Here is a 23,262-nt window from a genome sequence, read left to right as displayed (position 1 = left end):
AGAAAATTGTTTGTCTACTAATTTTAGAATATTTTACCTATATTTGTTAAAACATTTTTGCTGTACGAGGGTTGAACCAAATTATGTTTCTATTTCTATTACGCGTTTTTGCAAATTTCTTTTCGAATTTTAGCTCGAAATTTTGAAAGCCACTTTTTTAAGGGCATCTTCAAAAACGCGTGTAAAGCAGTTAAAAATATATTTTCATTAGAAGAGTTTTGGTATAGCCTATTTTTAATTGAAATTGGATTTTGTTTTAGAATTTGAGGGGGTTGGTTCGAATTTACATTAATATACAAGAATTCGTCATTAGGTTTTTTGTAGGGCTTATAGGAACTTTCTGAGAGGTTAAATGTGACATCAAGAAAATTCACTATTTTTAAATTTAAGGCCATAACTACGCGTTAACTAATAAAAATGAACATATAAAAGAAAACAAACACTGATTATTGTAATTGTAAACAAAAAATAGATTGCCCTCTAAATGGAAAATGCCTTTCGAAAAATGTAATTTACAAGTGCATTGTTTCCCACTGTGAGCCATAAAGACCGTCAGGTTCAACTTTTCCCCACCTCTAATTTTTTTTTTTTTAAAGTAAATGCAGTTAGTGTAAGTCTTTTTCAAGTGCAGAACAAATCTAAAGTCGATCAGAAGAGTTAGTATTTTAAGTATTAAAAGTTAGAAAAACCTAAAAATTTAGTCTTAAAAATAATGCAATCCGCCATTCTCGGCTTCTTTTTCTTTAATAGTTTTGAAATGATTCAAGTAAAAAATATACATACGGTAAAGATGGCTGATTTAAAACAGTCTGTTTGTGCAGTCTGTTAGGAAAAAAAAGGTAAATATTCAAAATCTTTAGTAAAAGTATAACCATCTGTAGCAAATAAAATCAAGGAGTTAATTTGGCCTGAGTACAATGTAGAGTTTAATGTCTGTCCGGATGTATTTTGTTCAAGTTGTAGAAGAAACATCTTTTTGCTGGAAAAGGGATCAAACACTTATCTTTCAAACTGGATAAGTAAAGTTTCTCAGGTATATGACTTTAAACTTATTTAAGTTAAATGATTAATACATATAAAGATTTTTTATTAAATGCTATTTTGAATTAGGTTGACAGACCAAGAATTAGACGTAGTACTGAGCTTAGTGATATTATACAATCATCTCATGTTAATACAAAAGATGTTGAATCTCTGAAAAAAAATATGTGCAGCTGCTGCTTTACTCTCCTTGCAAGAGGTTAAAAATTTATAAGTTACTTGATAAGTAAATTAAAAGTTATCAAATATTCATTTATAAACTTCAATAAAAAGCCTTTAGGCGTATATTATTTTAAGAGTAAATTTTATTCTTCAGGATGTCATAACAACTGTTGTTCTAGTCAGGCTGTTTTGAATTTAATTAATTTGGCAGAAACTCTTGATTCCACATCATGTGAGCAAGTTGCTTCAGGCATAATAAAAAACAAAATGGAGCGAGAAGGCATTGAGAGAGGCCAGTCTTTTAAAATATCTACAGGTGTTTAGGTTTTTATTTTCATTTTTAAATAATTAAAAAGGGTTTATATGTTTAGATAAAACTTAAATGCACATATAAAACACTCAGTAGATATGAGGCTTTTGTAACTAAGCAATTTTATAGGTTGCTAACAATTTTTCAAAATGTTTGCATTGTAAATTTAGAGTAGGGGTAGGTTAAAGATACATATAATTAATTATACTTTATCTTTAAGGTGGAAATCCGTTAACTTTAACTGCTGGAACTAAAGACAATAAATCTTCTAGAAAGTTTTTTAATCAGATATCATTTCAAACACTGATGGAATTAACTTCTGTTTTGGAATTGACAAAAAATAAAACAAAAAAACTGATATCAAGTCTCCGTAAGAATCTGGGATCATTTACTGTTGTGGAGAATAATGTAATTAGTATGATGACATCATTACAAGAAGAAATTGAATCTAAATATAAAATAGAACAAGAGAACTTTATTTGGAATGATGAAATTGTAACAAGACATGTAGTACTTATCTATGACACTTCTGAATTTATTCTTTGTATTTTAATTGAAAGAGGAATGGATCCTCTCTCCAGTATGATACGTATATCAATAGATGGAGGTCAAGGATTTCTGAAAGTAATTGTAAATGTCTTTGATAAAACTAATAAAAATGAAATTTACATTGACAGTGGAGTTAAAAGGTGTTTTATTCTTGCTATTGTTGAAGATGTTTGTGAAGACAATGGAAATTTGCAGAAAATCTTGAGTAGATTAAATCTGGATAATGTTACATATCACCTTGCATTTGACTTAAAATGTGCTAACAGCATCTTTGGTTTGTCTTCTCATTCAGGTAAATATGCCTGCTTGTGGTGTGAAGGCGAATGTTCCCTAGAAAGTGGTACTCCAAGAACGTTAGGTTCTTTTGATTATTGGTACAACTTATTTGTTGAAAATGGGGCAAAGCGGTTAGAGATGAAAGATTTTAAAAATGTTATTAGTCCTCGACTCGTTTATTTAGACAAAAATGCTGAAGATGAAGTTATTCACTTAGTCCCTCCACCAGAGTTACATCTTTTTATGGGGATTGTGACATTACTTGGTAGACTACTTTTAGATCATTGGCCTCTTTTTAAAAAATGGCTCAAAGAACATTATATCTTACTTAGAGGTTATCATGGGATAGGCTTTGATGGGAACAATTCCAATAAACTTCTGGAAAAAGTAGATATTTTAGAGAGAGATGTGTTAGCATCTCAAACTAATTTATTGCCTATAGTTCATTGCCTCAGAAAGTTTGAAAAGGTTAAAGAGTGCACCTTTGGATACGAATTAGGCAGCAATGCTTCTTCAGTTATTGAAGAGTTTAAAGTATCATTTTGTGACCTACAGCAGTATGCAAAGATGCATTTGAATACAGAGCTGAAGGTTACTTGGAAAGTCCATATAGTTATCTGTCATATTCTTCCATTTGTAAAGTTTAATTGTTGTTCTTTGGGATCATATGCTGAACAGACTGGAGAAGCTGTTCATAGTGCCTTCAAACCAAGTTGGTCTCAATACAAGCGAAGGATTGAACATAAAGATTATGCTAAAAGATTGAAATCTGCTGTTGCAACCTTTTGCTTATATAAAATGTAAATATTGTAATATAAAAGTAGTTGAGTTATTTTTGTTGCATTTATTGTATTTTTTTCCTTTTAACTATTGGTATAATAGTGTACAAGGAGTTTAAATCACTTCAATTTAAGATTAGTAAGAAAAAGTAATGATTTTTTTAAGGAGGATAATGAAAGATTAATTAAATTTTTTTTTTTTGAAAGGAGGTAATATCATCATAAAGGGGATAACTTTATCACTTGAAGGGGGGTAAATAGGGTAAAAAATAAGTTTTTATGTTACTTCTGATCGACTTTAGATTTGTCCAATACAAAAAAATAACATATCTAACCAGCACTTGTCTTAATATGAAAAAAAATTAGAGGTGGGGAAAAGTTGAACCTGGCGGTCTTTATGGCTCACTGTGTTCCTCACAAAACAACCTTGATAAACAATATATTGGCTTAACCGAGGGGAATGGAAAAACCGTTATGCCAACCACAAACAATCGTTTAAACACAAAAAATATTCAAAAGTGACTATGCTGTCAAAATATATTTGGGATTTAAAAGAAAAAATAAAAATTTTAATTTACAATGGTCTATTCTAAAATCTGCCCCTGCCTATAATAACATTTCCAAAAAATGTATGCTATGTTTGCAAGAAAAATTTGAAATAATTACTCATTTGAATCAAGAAAATTTATTAAATAAAAAATCTGAACTAATTTCTAAATGTAGGCACGAAAATAAATACCTTTTAAAAAATTATAAAAGCAAATGACCAAATTAAACTATCACCATCCAAAGAAAATTATTTCATAATTACTTTCTGTAACTTCCCGTTAACAAAAAAACATAGTAATTAAAAATTTTTTATAATAATTTATAACTTCCTGTAAAATATTTTTTTCTATAAATTGAATTTTTTTTGAGATTTAGTAACTCTTCCTGATGATCCAGCAATGGTGAAACTTCAAGTCGAAGATAAAAGTTAGATAAGTGTTTTTTACAAATTATATATATATATATATATATATATATATATATATATATATATATATATATATATCAATATATATATATATATATATATATATATATATATATGTACATATTTATATATATATATGTTTATATATATATATATATATTTGTATATATATATGTATATATATAAATATAAATATATATATATATATGTATATTTATATATATATATAAATGTATATATATATATATATATATATATATATATATATATTTATATATATATATATATTCATATATATATATATATATTTTTATATATATACATATATATATACTGTATATATATATATATATATATATATATATGTATATATATATATATATATATATATATATATATATATATATATATATGTTCTAAAAATGCGCTATTATTTCCGGCAAGAGATATCAGCCACACGCGCTGTTATTGTTTTTGTCCTGTTCAAGTCAACATTTCTTCTACAAGACAACAACCTTGATAAATTCATTATTCTGTTATTTATTGGTGTACAACTCTTTAGAATCTTAAGACATTTAAATTATTTCGAACCAAAAAATTGAACGTAATATTAATGGGTCAAACGTATAACATTTTTTCAAATAAAGTTTTTTATTTCTTTAAACGACAGATACTCAAAAAGTTTTTTAAAAATGACTGTTCCTCAAACGACGATTACAAATATATATTATTTTATAATAGATTTATATTACGTTAAGGGACTTTTAAGTATCGGTTTGTAATAATTTTTTTTTTTATCCAAAAGAATATTAGTTTTTTGCAAACTTTAAAACATTTTTTTAAAACTTTTATTTTTTTATGTCTTTTTAAACTTTAAGATTTACTCTTTTGTATCAAAATAAAATTGGTAAAATTATATTTTTATTATTACAATATTAGATGAAAGTTCTTTAAACTGGAATAACAATAAAATATGATAATTAGGTAGACGTGAATTTTTGTAGTCATTTAAGACATAATTAAAAAAACTATTACAACATAATGATCTAGAATATTAACAATAAGAATGTCATTATCTCGTAACATTGATTATTGTCAGCGTGTCATGTTTGTAAAAATGATGTCATTAATAATGAAAGCAATATAGCAACAATAACTTGTATATATTTGTCACAATAATATAAAATCATATTAGAATTGTGTAGAGTACCAGAAAAATGTATGTTATACAAATGTGTGCTTCGTAATTTGTATAGATAACAAGATTAACTGTGCACATACCTAAAGTATCGGAAGTGAAATAGACTAATTAGTTTTATAAAACAGTTAGCATATGTCCTAGAATTAATTAAACAGAATGTGCAGTATGGCTGATTTTGTGCGATAGATAATTTACATTAAGTATTTAAAAAAAAGAATAATGTAATATAAGGAATATTATTCGAAGAAAATCAACATAAATGATAAAAAAATAATAATAAAGTATTATATCAGGATGTAAGATATGGTATAATGGTATATAAGGTATGTGCGTAATAGTAAGTTGTGACGCATGATGTAAGATATGTGCACAATAGATGATATAATTTTTATTGAAAAACGGGTTCCGCAATTTTCAAAATTCTCTTGAATTCGGAAATCCAATATAACTCTTGAATTGCAAACAAAACTCGATAGGAAAAACAAATTTCGAAGTATTTTAAACTAATTCAAATTAATACTTTTCTAAGTATCTCAGTAATACAAAACAAATTCAATGAAAAAGTAAAATAAATAAAACAAATTCAATGAGAAAAATTATATAACAAATGAAAAACATTTTTTTTTAATTCGGATTTTTATAAAAGCTTCTTAACATACACAAATTATTCAATGTCGTATCATTAAGCTTTGACCTGATTTTTTTTTAAATGTTCTATCGGCGGTAAAAGCTCTCTCTGCTTCAACACTTGTTGAAGGAATACACAAAAGATTATTGTTAATATTTTCCAAAAGTGGTCAATTAACAATTAAGTGGTCGTTAAACAATATAACATGAACAACATGCTGCACCATTCAGTTTTCTAATCTAACACAGGGTTTCTTTCTTTTATACGATCTTGCATCATGTATTTTCGATGCGCTTCGTTATTCAAAGGCGAACGACGGAATATTTTAACAACTTTTCGCACACTAGTAATCAATGATCGTAGCTTAAAGTTTTTAGTGGTTTTTAAAATATAAGTTTCATTTCCCATGTCTACCTGCAATCCATTTACATTATCCTCGTCAACAGCAAAATTTTCTTCATCTGATTCAAGATTTAGGTCTCTTTTCACTAGTATATTTCTCTGCTCTAGTTTGTTTTTAATAGAATATATTCACTATAGCAATTTGACTTGCATGGGAAAAATATAATAATTAATCACAAGGTAGTATTCTACCCACTTTTTGCAATGTTTATGCACCGTCAGTCACAATGCACAAAGTATTATTTTGAATAATTAAGTAGCATGTTTCAAGCTTCTTTTCCAACAACTTTACATAACCCTCAACCGCAAATCAGCAATTAATTCAAGACAATTTCAAATTCCAAACATGACCTCCTGGTTATAAACGTTAACATTTATAAAACACTGGTTACGAGAAGAAGAAGTCCATTCGTCAAGCGTGACACTGAAAAGTACTTTCTTTTTTGGGAAACAATTTCTGCAATTATTAAATGGCAAATTTTTTCGCTGAAGTCCATTGCAACCTTCTATATACTAGTAGGTGATTTAGGAACATCAATTCTACGCATTATTAAACATTTTTTTAAATCTTCTGAAGTACAAAAAACGTGAAACGATTATTTGTCTGAGGTGATAATTCTAGATAATACAGCAGCAAAACTTTTGTCTTTTAAAGTTTTTAAAGCTTTGCTTTTTCTATTTAAACAAACAGCTCTCGCCCCAGCAACACTTAAATCATTATCAAATTTTTGTTTGTTTAATGCCTTGTTGTGCTTTGCTCGTAAATAGGTATGCATTGTTGTTGTACATACGATATTGATGTAGTGCAATGGGTGTTAGATTTTTCTTCTTTTAAGGCGTGACGGTCAGGGTTGCGAGTTTGAATCCTTATCGGGGAGATAATTTATTTTTTATTTTAATGCTTTATTTGTAAGTAGTTTTATTTTATTAGACTATTGTTGTTGTTGTTTATTTACAGTTATGTCTATTATTTATTTTAATCTTTTAAAGTTTCATACAATAAGTGCATCAATTCATACATAAATTGGCTGATTTAAATGTAGTCACAGTGGAGTATACTGACTGCAATAGCGATAGGCACTTTAGAGTGCACATAAATTGACAGACTTAAATAAGCATAGGCGCAGAAGCGTGTACATGCATCGACTAACTTAAATAGACATAGGCGTAGTGCACTGTACATACATTTACTGAGGGTTCAGATTTGGAAGGATATTCTTTAAAACAAAAGAAAAGATTTTAATATTCATTTAAATTGAGTTTATAAAGAAATTTAATTTGTAAAATAAAAAAATGATAAAGTTAAATTAAACAAGAACTTTAAGTGAAATTGTCAAAACATTTAATAATAACTTATGTTTGAATACGCGCATACAACTAAAAAAAACTTAGTTTAATGCGCATGTATGTCGAAAGAATAGCCCTTTTACTTTAAAACACTGTGTCAGAACGATAACCATGGCTTCTTGAAAGTGAGTAGGCATGGAATACTACTCACTCTCAAGAAGTTAGCCAACTTTAGTTCTATTATTATAAGTCTATAAAAAAACTGAATGACTTGCTTAAAACTATCTACCTCTTTCACCTAACTATGTTGCCTGCAAAATAATCAAAATACTTGTTAAGAACAAAATCTTTAAGCACATTAACGATAATAAAATGCTCCCTGTAAATCAACAAGGCTTTCGTCACCATAAATTACGCGTGACAAATCTTAAAGAGAACTTTGCAACTATTTCATTTTTCATCTTATTTCACCAGTTTATTAATGTAATCTTGATTTTGCCAAAGCGTTGATTCTCTACCAGAAAACAGGCTTGTTTTAAAATCAAAATATTTTGAAATAAATGAGAAACAATATAACAAGGTATAGGGAATCAATTCTTACGCAATGCGCAATGCGCTCGGAAGTGAGCAAACATTTTTTTTTTTTTTACGGCTGAAAAAAGTTTAATCTTTAAACAAATTTTTTAATAACATATATTTATTTACAACAAAAAAAAGAAGAAAAAAATAAAATAACAACAGAAAAGTTTGATAAATATGGCAGTCACAATTGCTGAAATTCAAAGAATGTTAAAGGAAATGTTTTTAGAATATAAAAAAGAAACTGCAGCAATGTTTTCAGAATACAAAAATGAGATGGCGATTATATTGAAACAGCAAGAAAAAATTGTTATTGACATTTTAAGTCGAAACACCAAGATATTTAATGAAAGGCTAGAAAAAGTTGAACAAAAATTTAATGATAATTCAAACGAAATAAAATTATTAGTTAATGATTTAGAAGATGTTAAGGTGAGCTTGAATTTCCACGAGGAGCTGTTCGATAAAAAAAGATGCCAGTATCAAAGAACGAGAAAACGAAAAATCAAGAAAAAAAGCCTTATTTAGTGAAAATATCAAGGAAAAATAAAGAATATCTGAAGATAGATCCAGAAGAAAAAATATGAGAATTGATGGGTTATTGGAAACTAAAAAAGAAAGCTGGAATGAAACAGAAGAAAAAATTCAATCGCTTTTTGCAAATAAATTAAGGTTAACTGGAATAGGTGTAGAGCGGGCTCATCGAAAAGGATTAAAAAGAAATGGACGCTCCAGAACGATTGTTATTAATTTGTTGAGATATAAAGACAAGATAAAAATTCTGAAAGAATCATATAAGCTTATAGGAACTAACGTGTATGTGAACGACTTTTCCCGTGGAACTGTGGATATAAGAAAAAAGTTATTGGCGGAAGTGAAGAAAAGGCGATCCAATGGTGAAAATGTTTATCTTAGGTATGATAAAGTTATTACTTCAAGAAACTCTTTGTTTAAATTTAGTAATAATAAATTAAATCAAAATTAAAAAGTTATATATATTTTAAATGAATATTTAAAGGTAACATATATACATTTTTTATTTAAATGGCGGAAAAAATTATTTTAAATGTTTTTGATATGTCTACTAGAGAAAACACGATACTTTTAAAAAATGACTTTGACCCTGACGTAAATTTTTTTAATGACTTTTCAATAGATACTGTTTATTTTAGTATAAATGATGCCTCAAGTTATTTAAACTCTTCGTTATCTAATTTTTCATTATTAAATTTGAATATCAGGAGTATGAGTAAAAATTTTGAATCCCTAAAAATAACTTTAAAAAACTTAAACTACAATTTTAGTGTCATCTGTCTAACAGAAACTTGGTGTCAAAATAGCGATGAGTTAAATTCTAACTTTTTTCTACCAGGTTATAACTCAATACACCAACCCAGGAAAAACGGTATTGGCGGGGGCGTATGTATTTTTATTCTTAATTCTTTTACTTTTAAAAAACTACAAAACCTCAGTGTCAATGACGCTATTTGTGAGTCGTTAACAATTAAAATTCTTAATCAGAAAACCAAAAATATTTTTATAACTTCTCTTTACAGACCACCTAATGGTAATTTTGAAGACCAGACCACCTAATGGTAATATTGAAGCGTTTGAAAGACACTTAAAAAGTATATTGCCAAAAGTCATTAAAAAACATATTTACTTAATTGGTGAGTTTAACATAGATATTCAAAAAATAAATAATGGTTCCTACGCTAAACGGTTTGTAAATACTCCACTTCAGAACAGTTTAATACTTGTAATTAACAAACCAACGCGCTTACCACTCAATACTTCTTCAATTATTGATAACATTATCACTAATATTGCCATGATTTGCCAAATCAAAAGTGGAATATAAAAATTGATATCAGCGATCATTTTCCAATCTTTCTTTTAAATTAGTATTTAATTCCTGAATCTAAAAATTTATTCGCAACAAATAAACAACCAATAAAGACAAATAGACAAGTAAACAACCAATCTATTATAAAATTTTGAGAATTATTAACAGAAATTGATTTGAATCTTTCGACTGAGTGCAATAATGCTAATGATGCATACAACTTATTTTTGCGGTTGTTTTTTAAACAAAACGAAAGATCCTTTCCAAAAATTAAAAAAACAACTAATTCCAAAAACTTTAATAATCCGTGGATGACAAATGGTCTTAGAGAATCATCCAGAAAAAAACAAAGGTTGAATGAAAACTTTTTAAAAGATAAAACTTTTAACAATGAAATTAAATTACAAAAAGTATAAAAAAATTTTTGAAAGAATAAAAAAGCAAATTAAAAAAAATTATTATTCTAACCTCTTAGAACATTCATTTGGAAATAGTAAAAGACATGGGAAGTAACTAAAGAAGTTACAGGGAAAAAACAATTACAAAGAAACACCACCATTCCAAATAGATTAAAGCTAACCTTGAACAAACAAATATTTGATAAGAAAGAAATAGCTGAAAACTTCAATAAATTTTTTATAAATATAGGAAAAAATTAGCAGCAGATACGACTCCTGAAAATAAAACATTCCAATCCAATTTAAAAAAAAAAAACTATGTAATGGATAGTCGGAACTGTCTCTAAATGAACTTCAGGCATCCTTTAATGCAAATTAAAATGCCGGTTTTGATGATATTAATGTTAATGTTCTAAAAGCTGTTTTTGATGTTATTAAACTACCTCTTTTATTTATTTTCAATCTTTCAATAACAACTGGTATTTTTCCTTGTCAATTAAAAATAGCAAGTGTAGTCCCTGTATACAAAAATGGCGACGATTTTATACCGTCTAACTACAAACCTATATCTATCCTTTCTTGTTTTTCAAAGTTGCTTGAGCGTATTATGTATAACAGACTGTATAGTTATCTTGAAAAACATAATATCTTATACAGCAAACAGCTTGGTTTTCGAAAAGGACATTCAACACATCATGCAATAACTGATTTAGTCAGTCAAATTCTGGATGGGTTTGCTAAAAAAAGTTATACTCTCGGGTTGTTCATTGACTTATCATAAGCTTTTGACACTGTTGATCATAAAATTCTCTTTTACAAACTAGAAACATATAGAGTAATAAATAGCAACATAAAATGGCTGCAAAGTTACCTTGAAAATATAAAACAAGGAATATCTTATGATTCAATGTGTACAAAGTTAGAAAAAATAATTCCTCAAGGTTCTATTCTTCGACCCTTACTTTCTCTGGTTTACGTAAATGATATTTACCTATCATCAAACATGCTTAATTTTGTTCTTTTTGCTGATGACACTAATCATTTTTATACCCATTCCATTTTAAAAACAATTTTCTTTACAGTAAATCGTGAGCTGGAAAACCTAAATGACTGGTTTAAATCAAACAAACTCTCTTTGAAAATCAGTAACACTAAGTACATTTTATTTCATCATCAATCTAAATCCGACGACTTGTCTCTGCAACTTCCTCAGCTAATAGTAACTAACAATATAGTAAACAGAGTTTCATCACTTAAAGTTTTGAGAATAATATTTGATGAACATCTCAATTAGAAAAATCATATTACGCTAGTTGAAAACAAAATTTCTAAAACTATAGGCATTATGCATAAAACAAAACACCTACTAATTAAAAAATATTTAATAGATTTATATTACTCTTTTATTGATAGCTACATAAGCTATTGTAATATTACTTGGCAAGTACTTGCCGTTCAGCATTAAAAAATATATTTTTTAATGCAAGCCAGTAGAATTATATATAATGTGCATAAATACGCCCACCCCAAGCCGTTACTCTGGGAAATAACAGCTCTTAATGTCTATGAGTTAAACGTGTTCCAAAACTTGTTATTTATGTTTAAATATCAAAATGACATGCTTCGAGAATTCTTTAATAACCCATTTCTTAAAATAAATCATAAATACTTAATGAGTTAAAAAACATCTGATTACTCAATTTCATATAGAGGGCCTCGTCAGTAAGAGCTATGTTCCACAGAACATAGTTCTTACTGAAAATATGAAAAGCATAATTTCAATAAATTGTTTTAAAAATATTGGTAATTAGTATTTTCTTGAATTAACAGACACAAACATATTTTTGTATTTTTAAATGAAAAAAAAAAAAAAGTCTCGTAATATTTCTTAATGTATGTATATATTTAATTTTTGCAATTTCTTGTATTCTTGCTGTAATTATGTCTTAACTTGTTTTATACAACGAGTGTTTGTAAATTTATATAATGAAAACTTTGTAAAAAATATTTTACGCTTACTATTGGGGCTTGATGATAAGACTTCTGTCTTCTACTTGCTCCTGTCGTTATTAAACTATTTTTTTATTTTTTTTATTTAAATTTTATTGATAAAAATTGAACAGCAATCGTCGTGAAATGTTTATAAATGACGAAATAAATGTTTCTTTTCTAAAAAGCTCAACTAAAAGTAGATTGCGTAATTTTTTTTATTTTTTCATTTTTTTAATCTATTTCGTCATTTTCATAAGTTGTTTACAAAGTATTTTGAGTTAAGATATGACTGGAGTAGGCAGAAAACAAAAGTCTTATCATCTAGCCCCATTGTATCGTTTACACTATTATAAATCTATCATAAAATTTACAATATCAGTAAAATAATATAAGTACTTTTAAACAAACAATAGAATAGTTAAGAATTAAAAAAAGAAGATATTAAAAATAAAAAAAAATTTGAGGTATGTCATAGTCAAGTAACTAGTTTTTTAAAATATTTTCCAGAGTTTTAAGTGAAATTATAGTTTCAATTGGATGGAATGAGCTCCACAAATGTGGCCCTCGGTATGTTATTGAAAAATAAGATCGTTTTAATAAGGTTTTGGTACCTAATAGTTATGCAATGAATGCTTTGTTTGATATTTATAATTTATAATAAAAAAAAGGTCGTCAATTATAATTGGCAGCATACGAAATTTCAATCTAAACATGAATAATATATTACCGTAAACTCAAAAATTATATTTTTGAGCAATGATTTGAAACTTTAAAAGTTTTTATTAATACTACGAATGTTTAAAGTTAGAGTTAAAAATAACAAATGTGACGCATTCATGAGGTTAGATTCTTCCTTAATATCAAAATAGTTAGAGTTGATTATGACGTCCTCGAAAAAGTTTACATCTGGATCATTATCATTATTCAGAAAAAGTGTGTTTTGTTTATAAAAGATTTCTAAAAAACTGTTATGTTTGATTTGTTAGCCATTTTCATAATTATAGTTTTAAAAATTAAGATTAAAAATTATTAGATTTCTAGCTATATCGTTTTGTATTATTATAAACAATTTTTAAAATAATAAGTTTGTCATACCTGACAATAAAAATTTCTCCACCTTAATTTCTTTCTTTCGCTTCTGAAAATAACTTCCTACGTATTTGATGATAGGAGTATGTCATCATTTATAAACTACTATAAGAAAAACGTCTACATATAAAAAAAACAAGAAAACGGTACACATAAAAAAAGCCCAAAGAGGGGGTTAAAAAAAAGCCAAAGAGGAAAGAGGGGTTAAAAAAAGCCAAAAGAGGGGGTATTATAATAAAAATCAGCAGGTGGGTTGCTGATTAGCAGGTAAGTAAAAAATATGTGGTTAAAATATGAATAAAATAATTGGTAAAAAAAAGAACATATTCGAACATATTATTTATATTTTTAATGTTAATTATACATGTTTTAAAAAACAATGGATATGTATTTATCCAAGATTAAATATGTAGCGTTAAAAAAAAGCCAAAAGAGGGAGGGTATTATAATAAAAATCAGCAGGTGGGTTGCTGATTAGCAGGTAAGTAAAAAAATATGTGGTTAAAATGTTTTTTATAAATGTTTTAAAAAAACAGTGGAAACTCTAACAAACTCTTGATACAAAGTCGAATCTAATATTAACACATCTTCTTTAGCGGAAAGTAAACAATTCAAAAATGTGCTTGTGTTTTTCCATGTAATACCCGGTTGACAGCTATACATTCTGTAGCGTTCAAAATATTTAGTTAAGGCCTGAAAAAGTTTTACGTTATTTCGTTTAAAAGCGATATGAAAAAAAACGCCGCGTTGATAAAAAACATTTATATCAGTGTCATTTTTAATAATATCCATAGCGACATCCATCTCATCCCATCCTAGAGCATGAAGTAACATTTCATTAACGTTGTTAATTTGTTCGTTGTATTTTCCGTTAAGAATTATGTTATAATAATACTGCATTTTTAATAGTCTAAAAAAAGAGTTTAAAACATTATTTATTAATATCATATTACATTTATTTAAACAAAATAAAAAACAAACAATTTACATTAACTTAATACGGTTGCTGATAAGCATATAATAAGCAGGCAAGTAAAAAATATGTGGGTAAAATAATTCAAACATAATTTAAAAAAATTTAAAAAAATATTAAATTAAAAAAATCTTTTATTTAAAATATCGCGTTATGCAGTTTTTCTATATAAGAAATTACAGAGTTTGTTGCTTTGCAACAATTGCATTCTTTATTACAATTATAAAAATCGTGTAAGTCATAAGTGCATTCTTTACAATCAAATTCTATTTCTTTTATATATTGTTCATATATTTTTCTCAATTTTCTTTTCTCAGAATATTTTTTCGTTTGCCATTTCGCTTGAATTATCATATTTCTAATCATATTAATAATTTCTTTGTTTTTATCGTCCATATCGTGTTTAGTTTCTTCCATGTATGCGATAAGTTTAATAAATTTTTCTTCCATATTTAGAATATTTATTATTGACTTAAAAAATCATCTCTAAACGACTATAAGAACAACAAAAAAATAACAAGTTATTGAAAAAATGAGTGACATAAAAAATGAGTGACATAAAAAATGTTAATATAAATATATATAGTGGATAAAGTTCATCAGCTATGTAACACACTCAACAGTATTCATGATTAAAAAAAATTATTTTTTTAATTCTTTATATACTTTTGGTAAAAAAGAAAAACCTCAAAATTTAAAAATATAAAACCACAATAGAAAGACGTCGTTTTTATATCATATTACATTTATTTAAAAACAAACAATTTACATTAACTTAATACGTTTTACATTATCATTTTCTTCGCACAAAGGTTTTAATAAATTATTATAAAAAGTTTTTACGGCAGAGTGTATTTTAATGTTTTCTAAAAATGTTTTAAAAAAACTATGTTGAGCAATAATGTATACGCTTTTGCCCGTTTGCGCTCTCGACAGTGCCACATAGAACAAATGCCACGTAAATTGATTTCGATTTAAATGAATCACTACGTTAGAAAGAGTGAGGCCTTGTACTTTGTGAATGGTGAGCGCGTAGGCTAACACAAGCGGCATGCCTTTGCATTCGGCTATAATGTTTCTTTTGGCATCATAGAGCATTTCGGTTTGAAGGGTGACTTCAATTCGTTGTTCGAGCACCAACATAACGACTCGCTCTTTATTGACCGACTTGACAACTCCTTGAGTGCCGTTCACAATGCCTAACTCGGGTATGTTACGAACACAAATGACTGGCGATTGTTTTTTTAAGGTTACGGTTTGTGGCGTTTTAAACGGCCATTTCTCTTCTAGCTTGTAATTGTTAAATGTTTTTGTTTCGCTGTTAAATACAACATCAGGAAATTTGTTTTTTTGTAGATACTCTTCGTTATGCGCAATTCTATCTTTATTGTACATAAAGAGTCTTGTGTAATTTTGATTTAAATGTTTATCTGCAGGCTCTAGTCTTTTTCTTAAAAAATCCAAAGTGGATTCGGAAAAGACGCCTTCGCGTATATTGTTCAAATGCGTTTGAAAAACGAGATCTTTGTTTTGACGAAAGTTTTTTACAAGTTCTATATTAACAAATCCACACTCTTGCCAAAGCGAGTCTTCAAACAGCAACGTTTCCTCGCCGACAGGCGTTAGTTGGTAAAAATCACCGACAACAAGCAACACGCATCCTCCTAAAAGACAAATAAGATTTTTTGATATTTTTCAAAATCATACTCAGCGTTTTGAACACGTGCACGGGCAACATTGAAATTTCGTCAATGACTAACGTATGTACATTTTTTAATCGTTCTTTGACAACGTCTGTCATATTTTTCATAATCGTTGCTTCAGACTCCTGCCGATAGCCGAGACCGGCGAACGAGTGTACTGTGCTCGCTTCGGAATACATTTGAGCAGCAATGGCCGTACTTGCTGTCACGTAGATGTTCCTTTTTGATTTTAAAAAACGTTCGTATATCACTTTAATGGCGAATGATTTGCCAGTTCCTGCCTTGCCTGTTAGAAAAACATTTTTGTCGTTCAACAACGCGACATAAGCTTTTTCTTGATCTTTGTTCATCTTTACCTCCGGCAATTTTCTTAAAAAAAATGGATGTTTTTTATAGGCGTCAAAAAAGACGTTTAAAAATAGTTTGGTAAATAAAAAACTATTTAAAAAATAAGCCGCAAAAAAAACGGCAGAGCTGTTTACCTTTGCGAGGGCATTAACATGTTTATATAAGCAAAAGTCACAGTCGCTCATAAAAATAATTTGGCAGCCGTTGATATAAAAGTCGTAAGATGAAAAGTAGATGAAAGGTCATTGACGTAGGGGCGACTGTGTGATAATATTATTTTAAGAAAAAATCGGCGAGATTAAAAAAGAATTATGAAAACGAAAGTCAAGTGACAAAGGTATAGTTTCGAAATAAAAAAGTCAAGTGATACACTTATGTAACAAAATGAATTAATTTTTTTAAAAAGAACTGTGTGATAATATTTTTTTAAAAATAGAACGGTGAGATTAAAAAAAATGTTGTTGACATCAAATGGCGTTATTGATTTAAAAAAATCATATAAAAAGGGCTACTTTTTACACTAAAGTCAAAAAAAACAAATTTGAGTTGACAGAAAGTATTCTTCAAGAATTATCAAAGCAAAAAAAAATGCAAGGTATAGAAATAACTGGCAAGACACCAAAGTTTATCAATAGCGATAGTCTAGCTCCTGGCATATACCAATTCTCCGATGTCGATTTCAAAAATAACATTTCATATTTTTTGACGACTGTCAGGTTAATTGCACAATACGATCAGATCAAGAAAGTTTGGATTTTTTGTGACAAATGTGATTTCAATCGAAAAATTCTTGTGAATCCGTCGCAAGTAACGCTCATCAATAACTCGTTGGTGGGGCAATTCTTCATTCGAGCGCACTTTCCGAATGTAACAAGGGTCAACAAGAAAGGAGAGACTGTGTTCGTTGTTCGCGATCAGTTTTTTCGTTTAGACACCAAAAAAAAAGTCAATGCTAAAAATGTGGCTCACTTTCTTCCCGTCTTGAGAAAATATCAAGATGAAGTTTACGTTGAATATCTTCGTTCAAAAGGCGTAGAATTAAAAACTTCTGAAGATTATCTTAAAATGGAAACAGGTGCCGCAGCTCAATTTCACGCCTACCATTTTGATTATGAAGTTGCAAATTCAACAGAATTTGAAGAAGTACTATTGGACGATAAGAATAAAAACGCAAACGCAGTCATGCAACAAATCGCCTGTATAATAAACGAAGAGCCTGTAACAAAAAAACCAAGAAAACAACAAATTATTTCAGACGATGAAGAAAATTAAATGTAACTTTTTTTCATAAAAAATTTTTTAAAAAAAACTAATATGATTTGTTTTTAATGTTGTTTTTTAACGCTAAATTATTTTTAAAAATAAAGTTTGTTGTTTGCTTTTTGAATTAAATTCTTTTTAAAAAATAGCATGTAAAAAATTTTTTTATTTACTTAACGCGCTTCTATAAACTTATAATGAATTTTTTTAAAATTTTTTTACAATGTTTATATAATGCGCTTTTTTAAAATTTTTTTCTTTTACGTTTGTAACTACTTAAGAGTTATATTTTTTTAAATATGTCAAATATTTATAAAAATTTTTATTTTTAGAAAAAAATTATAAATGCATTTAGCTTTGCAAAAATTACAAAAATTTTTAATGGCTCATCCGAGCGAATTGTGTGTTAGATTTGGTAACTGTTCTTTTGAACCATGTTCTTTTCTTGAATATTTTATATTAATTGACAAGCCAGAATGCATATACGATGTTGTTGCAGAATATTTGAGACAACGCAAGCATGAGAAATTGAGATACAGCGTAGACTTGTATACGGAATATTCTAGAAAATTGCAAATGTTGAACAAGATAATGGACGTAAACAAACATAAAGATATTGATTCAGAATCGTTAACAGTAATATATATGTTATATTATTTAAAAAATTGTCATATACCGCTAATTGAGCCTATGGTATGGAATCAAGCTTCGGGGACAACTGTGGAGACCAAGTTAAATGAATTTTTAGAGCGAATTCGTCACGTTTGCGAACTAAGAAAAAGAAAATTAAACATAACCTTTCGACGTGGTGAAAGCATAGAAGACAATGGTAGATATTATTACGAGATCTGTCTTTATCGCTATATAAACCTGTTGTTAGACAGTAAATATGAAGTTTACGGTTCGTTACGGATGAGTTCGTTACTGAAAGGAATCCATAAAGTTGATTGTCTAATTGAATTGATAATGGAGCCTGGTTCATTTTACCCAAATTTGGATTGCTCGTATGGTGTTAATGTTTTTGCAAGTTGTTATGGTCATCCACCGTTGGTTGTAAGTTTGTTGAAATGCGGTTATCTTGCGTTTATATGGCAATGTGTTTTAAAATATAATTTTTCTTTTTCTTGTTGTTGTTGTTGTACCGATATTATCGGGAAGGAGATGTTTTTAAAAAGTCCGGATTTTTTAAAAGTTCAAGAAGTAATGAAAAGTGCCGATGTTAGCAAATGGTCTACTTTTATTGATTATTTAAAAAGAAACGTAAGGGAATTTTTAGGCGAAGATCATATGTTGTGTTTTAACGAAGCATGTTCTTCTGCAATTGAACGTTTAGATAAAAAAACTTATGTCGACGATTATGGCATTTTAACAATGTAGCTTTATTGCAGTCGCTTTTTTTTAAAAATATATTTTTTCAAAGGAACTTTTTTGCCTTGATATTTGTTTACAAAATTTTTGTGTTTTTTTTAAAAAATATTTTTTTTTTGGTCATACTTTTTGTTTTTTCATAATCTTTTAAGATTTTAATAATTTTTTTGTTCAAGGGTAATTTACGTTATTTTTTTATGTTATGAAAAAGATAAGAAATGTCCCAAAGAAATGAAAATATGTTATTTTATGTTACTGACGAGTCAGGAAACAAAAAAAGACATACTCAGCAGTTTACTCGTTTTCGATTTCATATTAAAGATAAAAATCAAGTAGTATCGAAAGATGAAGTAACGGAAGTGCAATCGAAAAAAAAAAAGATATGAAGTAACGTTTTTAGATTTTTTTTTTAGTTTTAAAAAAAACAATGTTTCAAGAAAAAAGTCAATCGATTAGTGTGTTTAAGCAAATACTTTTAAAAAAATGTTTAAATGTATGCAACGAATGGAAATATGCTGCTGATGTTCAGGATTTTATAAAAGATTTTATATTACATTGTCGACACGATATAACATTGGATAGTGATCCAGATGACATTCATGAAGACTGGATTTACGTGAAACAAATGATTACGTGTGAACGAAATGAAGACAAGGAGGAGCGTATGGAAGACTATGTGCAATATATATCGCTGGTGCTGTTAAGACAATGTCGTGTTTTGAAGTATTTTTTGTACGGTAAAATGAGTTATGAAGATGTTGAACAGTTAGATAGCAGTTTGGAAAAAGTGAGAGCTCCAAGTCCGTATTTTACATTAACTAACTTATTCGCACCCACCTGGGAATCTCTCAACGAATCGATTTTTACAATATTGCAAATAGCTTTAAAAGAGTTTTCGCATAGAAAATTATTTTATGTACGTTCAATACCGTATTATAAATATGAAAAACTGTGGGTGATCTTTCGATACATTTATTTGCAGCAAATTTATTTTAAAAAAATGGCTCATATTGAGTTATTATCGAGCAGTTATCATTTAGGACGAAGCGACTTGGAGGAAGATCGTTTTCATTATGATATGATAGAATTATTAAATAGTAATTTGGTGCGTGGCAATTGTTATCTTGACGATTGTCAAATACACGATGTAAAACAACATAACAAACATTGCAAATTGCGAAGCTGTAAACTTTTGAAAATCTCAACGGTTGAAATTTTAAATATGTCTAATATTTGCTATATGTATCCGCAATTTCATTAAAAAATATATTAATTATAAAAAAAAGGTTTTTTGTTGCAAAAAAATGATTATAATTTGATAATTTTTTTATTTTAAAAAACAGAATAAAAATTTTTTAATTATTTATTAAAAACTATTTAAAAAAAATAATGCCCTTTTTTATATCAATATTTATTTCAATATTTTTTTTAAAAAATATTTTTTGTATATTTTAGGTTAGTAAAAAATAAAAAAAAATGGAAGAAAAAACTGTCAATCTGATATCAAATATCAAATATCAAATCATGCTGAACGAGTCGGAAATTGAATCTTTTTCCAAAATTATTGAGAGTAAAGAAGAAGAAAATGATTATAAATCCTTAACGCTGTTCTTGCAAGAATTGACGACGCTGAGCCGAAATGAAGGACTTATCGGAAAATTTTCGAGTGTTTTCATTAGATTTCTACAAAAACACGAGAAAATAAATGAGGATTTGAAAGAGTATATAAAAACTTTGATGACCCATATGCAAAATAGGTTTGATCAATGGAAAGCAAAAGAATGGGTAAATTACAACTCCACCGCCATTTTAAAGTGTGAAAAAATGGGAATATTTTTGAAAGAGGAACTCCATGTCGATTTGTCAGAAATCGAAATTGCCGTTTTAAAAAAAATAGTTGAAAATGATAACATCTCGACATCGGAGCTCAAAGAATTAATTATCACTTTAAGTTACAACCAAAGTGATATTGGAAAAATGGCTATGGCTGTCGTGGGTTTGATCCAAAATAGGGATATGGAGATTCATTTATTAGAGAAGGATTTAGAAAGTTTGTCGAAAGCAAACGAACGGTATGAAGAAGAAATTAAAAAGTTGAAGGAAGAAAACAAACAATTAATGAATGAAAAACAAACTAATGAATATATAGAATTGTATAAAAATTTATATACAAATCATTTACAATAAAAATATATTGATCTTTTTTGTATAAAATGTAAAAAAAAAAATTTGATAACGTTTTTTTTCTATGTTTTTTGTTGTTTAGTTTACCGCATTTAATTTTACTTTAGAGTCAATTAAAACCTTTTAAATCTTATAAATAAAAATAGTTAAATTATATATAATTATGTTATGTTTTTTTTTTATAATATTTTTTTTTCAAAATCAAAAAAATACTTGTGTTTTTTTTTTTAGAAAAAAAAACTAAAAATGTATTTGTCATTAAGAGATTCGGCTAAAACACCAACACGAGCAACAACGGCTAGCGCTGGATTTGATATTTTCGCCTTGGAACCGGTGTATTTAATGAGACAAACTACAGTCAAAGTGCCAACTGGTATTAGTATGCAAATTCCTGACGGCTATTACGGACAACTGTTATCGAGATCATCGCTAACTCTTCAAAATATAACTGTAGTGGGCGGCGTTATTGATAGTGATTATCGTGGAGAAATTAATGTTTTGCTAAGAAACAATAACGATAGTTATTTTATTATACCTACTGACATGGCTATTGCTCAAATGGTTTTTTACAATGTTTTACACCTAAACTTTTTATTGTCGTGCCTGAAAATGAATTGTCGCGCACTGATAGAGGAAGCAATGGATTTGGTTCAAGTAACTCTCAAACAAATAACATGCTTGTATAAATTGTATATATTGTTATTTTTAACAGAAGAAAAAAGAATTAGTATGACGAATTCTTTTTTTTAAAAAAACTTTTTTTTATGATGATTAAAAAATTTCTGTTATATTGGTTTTGTTTTGTGTGAAAAATATTTAACTTTCATATATAGTTGTTATTAAAAATAAAGTTTTTCTATAAATAGGCATTTTCTTTTTTTTAGCAAAAAATAAAAAAAATGAAATTTAAAAAAGAGATAACCGAAGATAAATATAACAACAACGTTTATTATAAAAAAATATTATGGTCATCTCGACGATATTCTGACGAGAGCATTGTTGAACAAATTGGTTCTGATCAAATGACATGGGACGATGTGCGAGTGTTTATCGAAAATAAAACAAGAAGCGTTATTGTAAACGAAATGAACCGCACGAAAAGACAAACGCCTGAAAGTCGAAGTTTTTTAGTTGGATTTGTGTCAGTGGTCATGTTTTATCGAAGTGAAAGAGATGGTTATCGTCTTATCAAGTCGATCTTTAGATTACCTGTACATTATGTACGCGCCATGGAAATATCGAAAAAAGTTGAGGAATTGGTGAACGCGAATGTGGATGGAAGTCGACACGTTTCCCATATGGACAGCGGATTTGTCCTTTACAGTTTGTCGCAATTCCAAGCGCAAATTATTGGAGGAGTGAGCGCAGATCGTTTTGTTTTGTTACGAAACTCCATAATTGGCTCGCGCAAAATAATTGACGAGGATAGACGCAACAAAAGATTTTGCAACAACCCGCTATCGAAGCGCAATTTAAAAAGAGTTCAGCATTATCTTCAACGACTCGAAAAGAGGGACTCGCGCAAAATATTTTACGAGGATAGATTGAACGAGGATAGACGCAACGAAAGATTTTGCAACGACCCGCTATCGAAGCGCAATTTAAAAAGAGTTCAGCATTATCTTCAACGACTCGAAGAAAAGGATCCGTTAAGCGAACGTTCGCTCGCTTTGGTTAGTCGATTTCTTGAAAAGAAAAACAGAGCAGAATCGTTTCGTTTTCGCTCGTCGTACATTAATAAATTTGAATTGGAAAACACTTGTCTCGACTACTCGTATTTGATAGAAAAAAGCTATTGTTTTTATATGAGTTTTTTAGTGTCGTTAGTGCAAATTAAGAAACAATGGTTTTCCTCTAACGATTGGCAGGAATGCATAGACGAAGAAGTGCTTTTAGAATATGCGACTAACG

At 28.2% G+C, this 23,262-nt stretch overlaps 2 protein-coding genes across 2 annotated transcripts; one reads left to right on the top strand and one right to left on the bottom strand.

The window, feature by feature from the left end:
- Nucleotides 1–13,098: 13,098 nt before the first annotated feature.
- Nucleotides 13,099–16,541, bottom strand: LOC136086140 (ATP-dependent DNA helicase pif1-like). Its single transcript, XM_065808416.1, has 4 exons — nucleotides 16,196–16,541; nucleotides 15,531–16,152; nucleotides 14,275–14,425; nucleotides 13,099–13,131 (listed from the first exon to the last, which is right to left on the bottom strand). The coding sequence occupies exons 1-4, from the start codon at nucleotides 16,539–16,541 to the stop codon at nucleotides 13,099–13,101; spliced, it is 1,152 nt and encodes a 383-aa protein (XP_065664488.1).
- Nucleotides 16,542–20,643: 4,102 nt separating this feature from the next.
- LOC136086139 (uncharacterized) lies at nucleotides 20,644–21,354 on the top strand. The gene has a single exon (XM_065808415.1). It carries the CDS (start codon nucleotides 20,644–20,646, stop codon nucleotides 21,352–21,354), a length of 711 nt encoding a protein of 236 aa, XP_065664487.1.
- The last annotated feature ends 1,908 nt before the right edge of the window (nucleotides 21,355–23,262 follow it).

The sequence above is a fragment of the Hydra vulgaris genome, chromosome 10 (genome assembly GCF_038396675.1).
Source record: "Hydra vulgaris chromosome 10, alternate assembly HydraT2T_AEP".
Taxonomy (NCBI): domain Eukaryota; kingdom Metazoa; phylum Cnidaria; class Hydrozoa; order Anthoathecata; family Hydridae; genus Hydra; species Hydra vulgaris.
Note: the sequence above shows the minus strand (reverse complement) of the source record. Positions and strands in the feature narration are given on the sequence as shown.

Bases quoted from the DNA above. Each gene is read 5' to 3' on its own strand.
- LOC136086140 (XM_065808416.1), bottom strand. From the start codon at position 16,541: ATGAACAAAGATCAAGAAAAAGCTTATGTCGCGTTGTTGAACGACAAA. The intron at 14,426-15,530 runs GTTAGCCTACGC...CTCTTTTTTTAG, and splicing joins TGCAAAGGCATGCCGCTTGT to ACTATTAAAAATGCAGTATT. The intron at 13,132-14,274 runs GTTTTTTATCAA...ATTCATGTTTAG, and splicing joins AAAATGACACTGATATAAAT to ATTGAAATTTCGTATGCTGC.
- LOC136086139 (XM_065808415.1), top strand. From the start codon at position 20,644: ATGGAAGAAAAAACTGTCAATCTGATATCAAATATCAAATATCAAATC.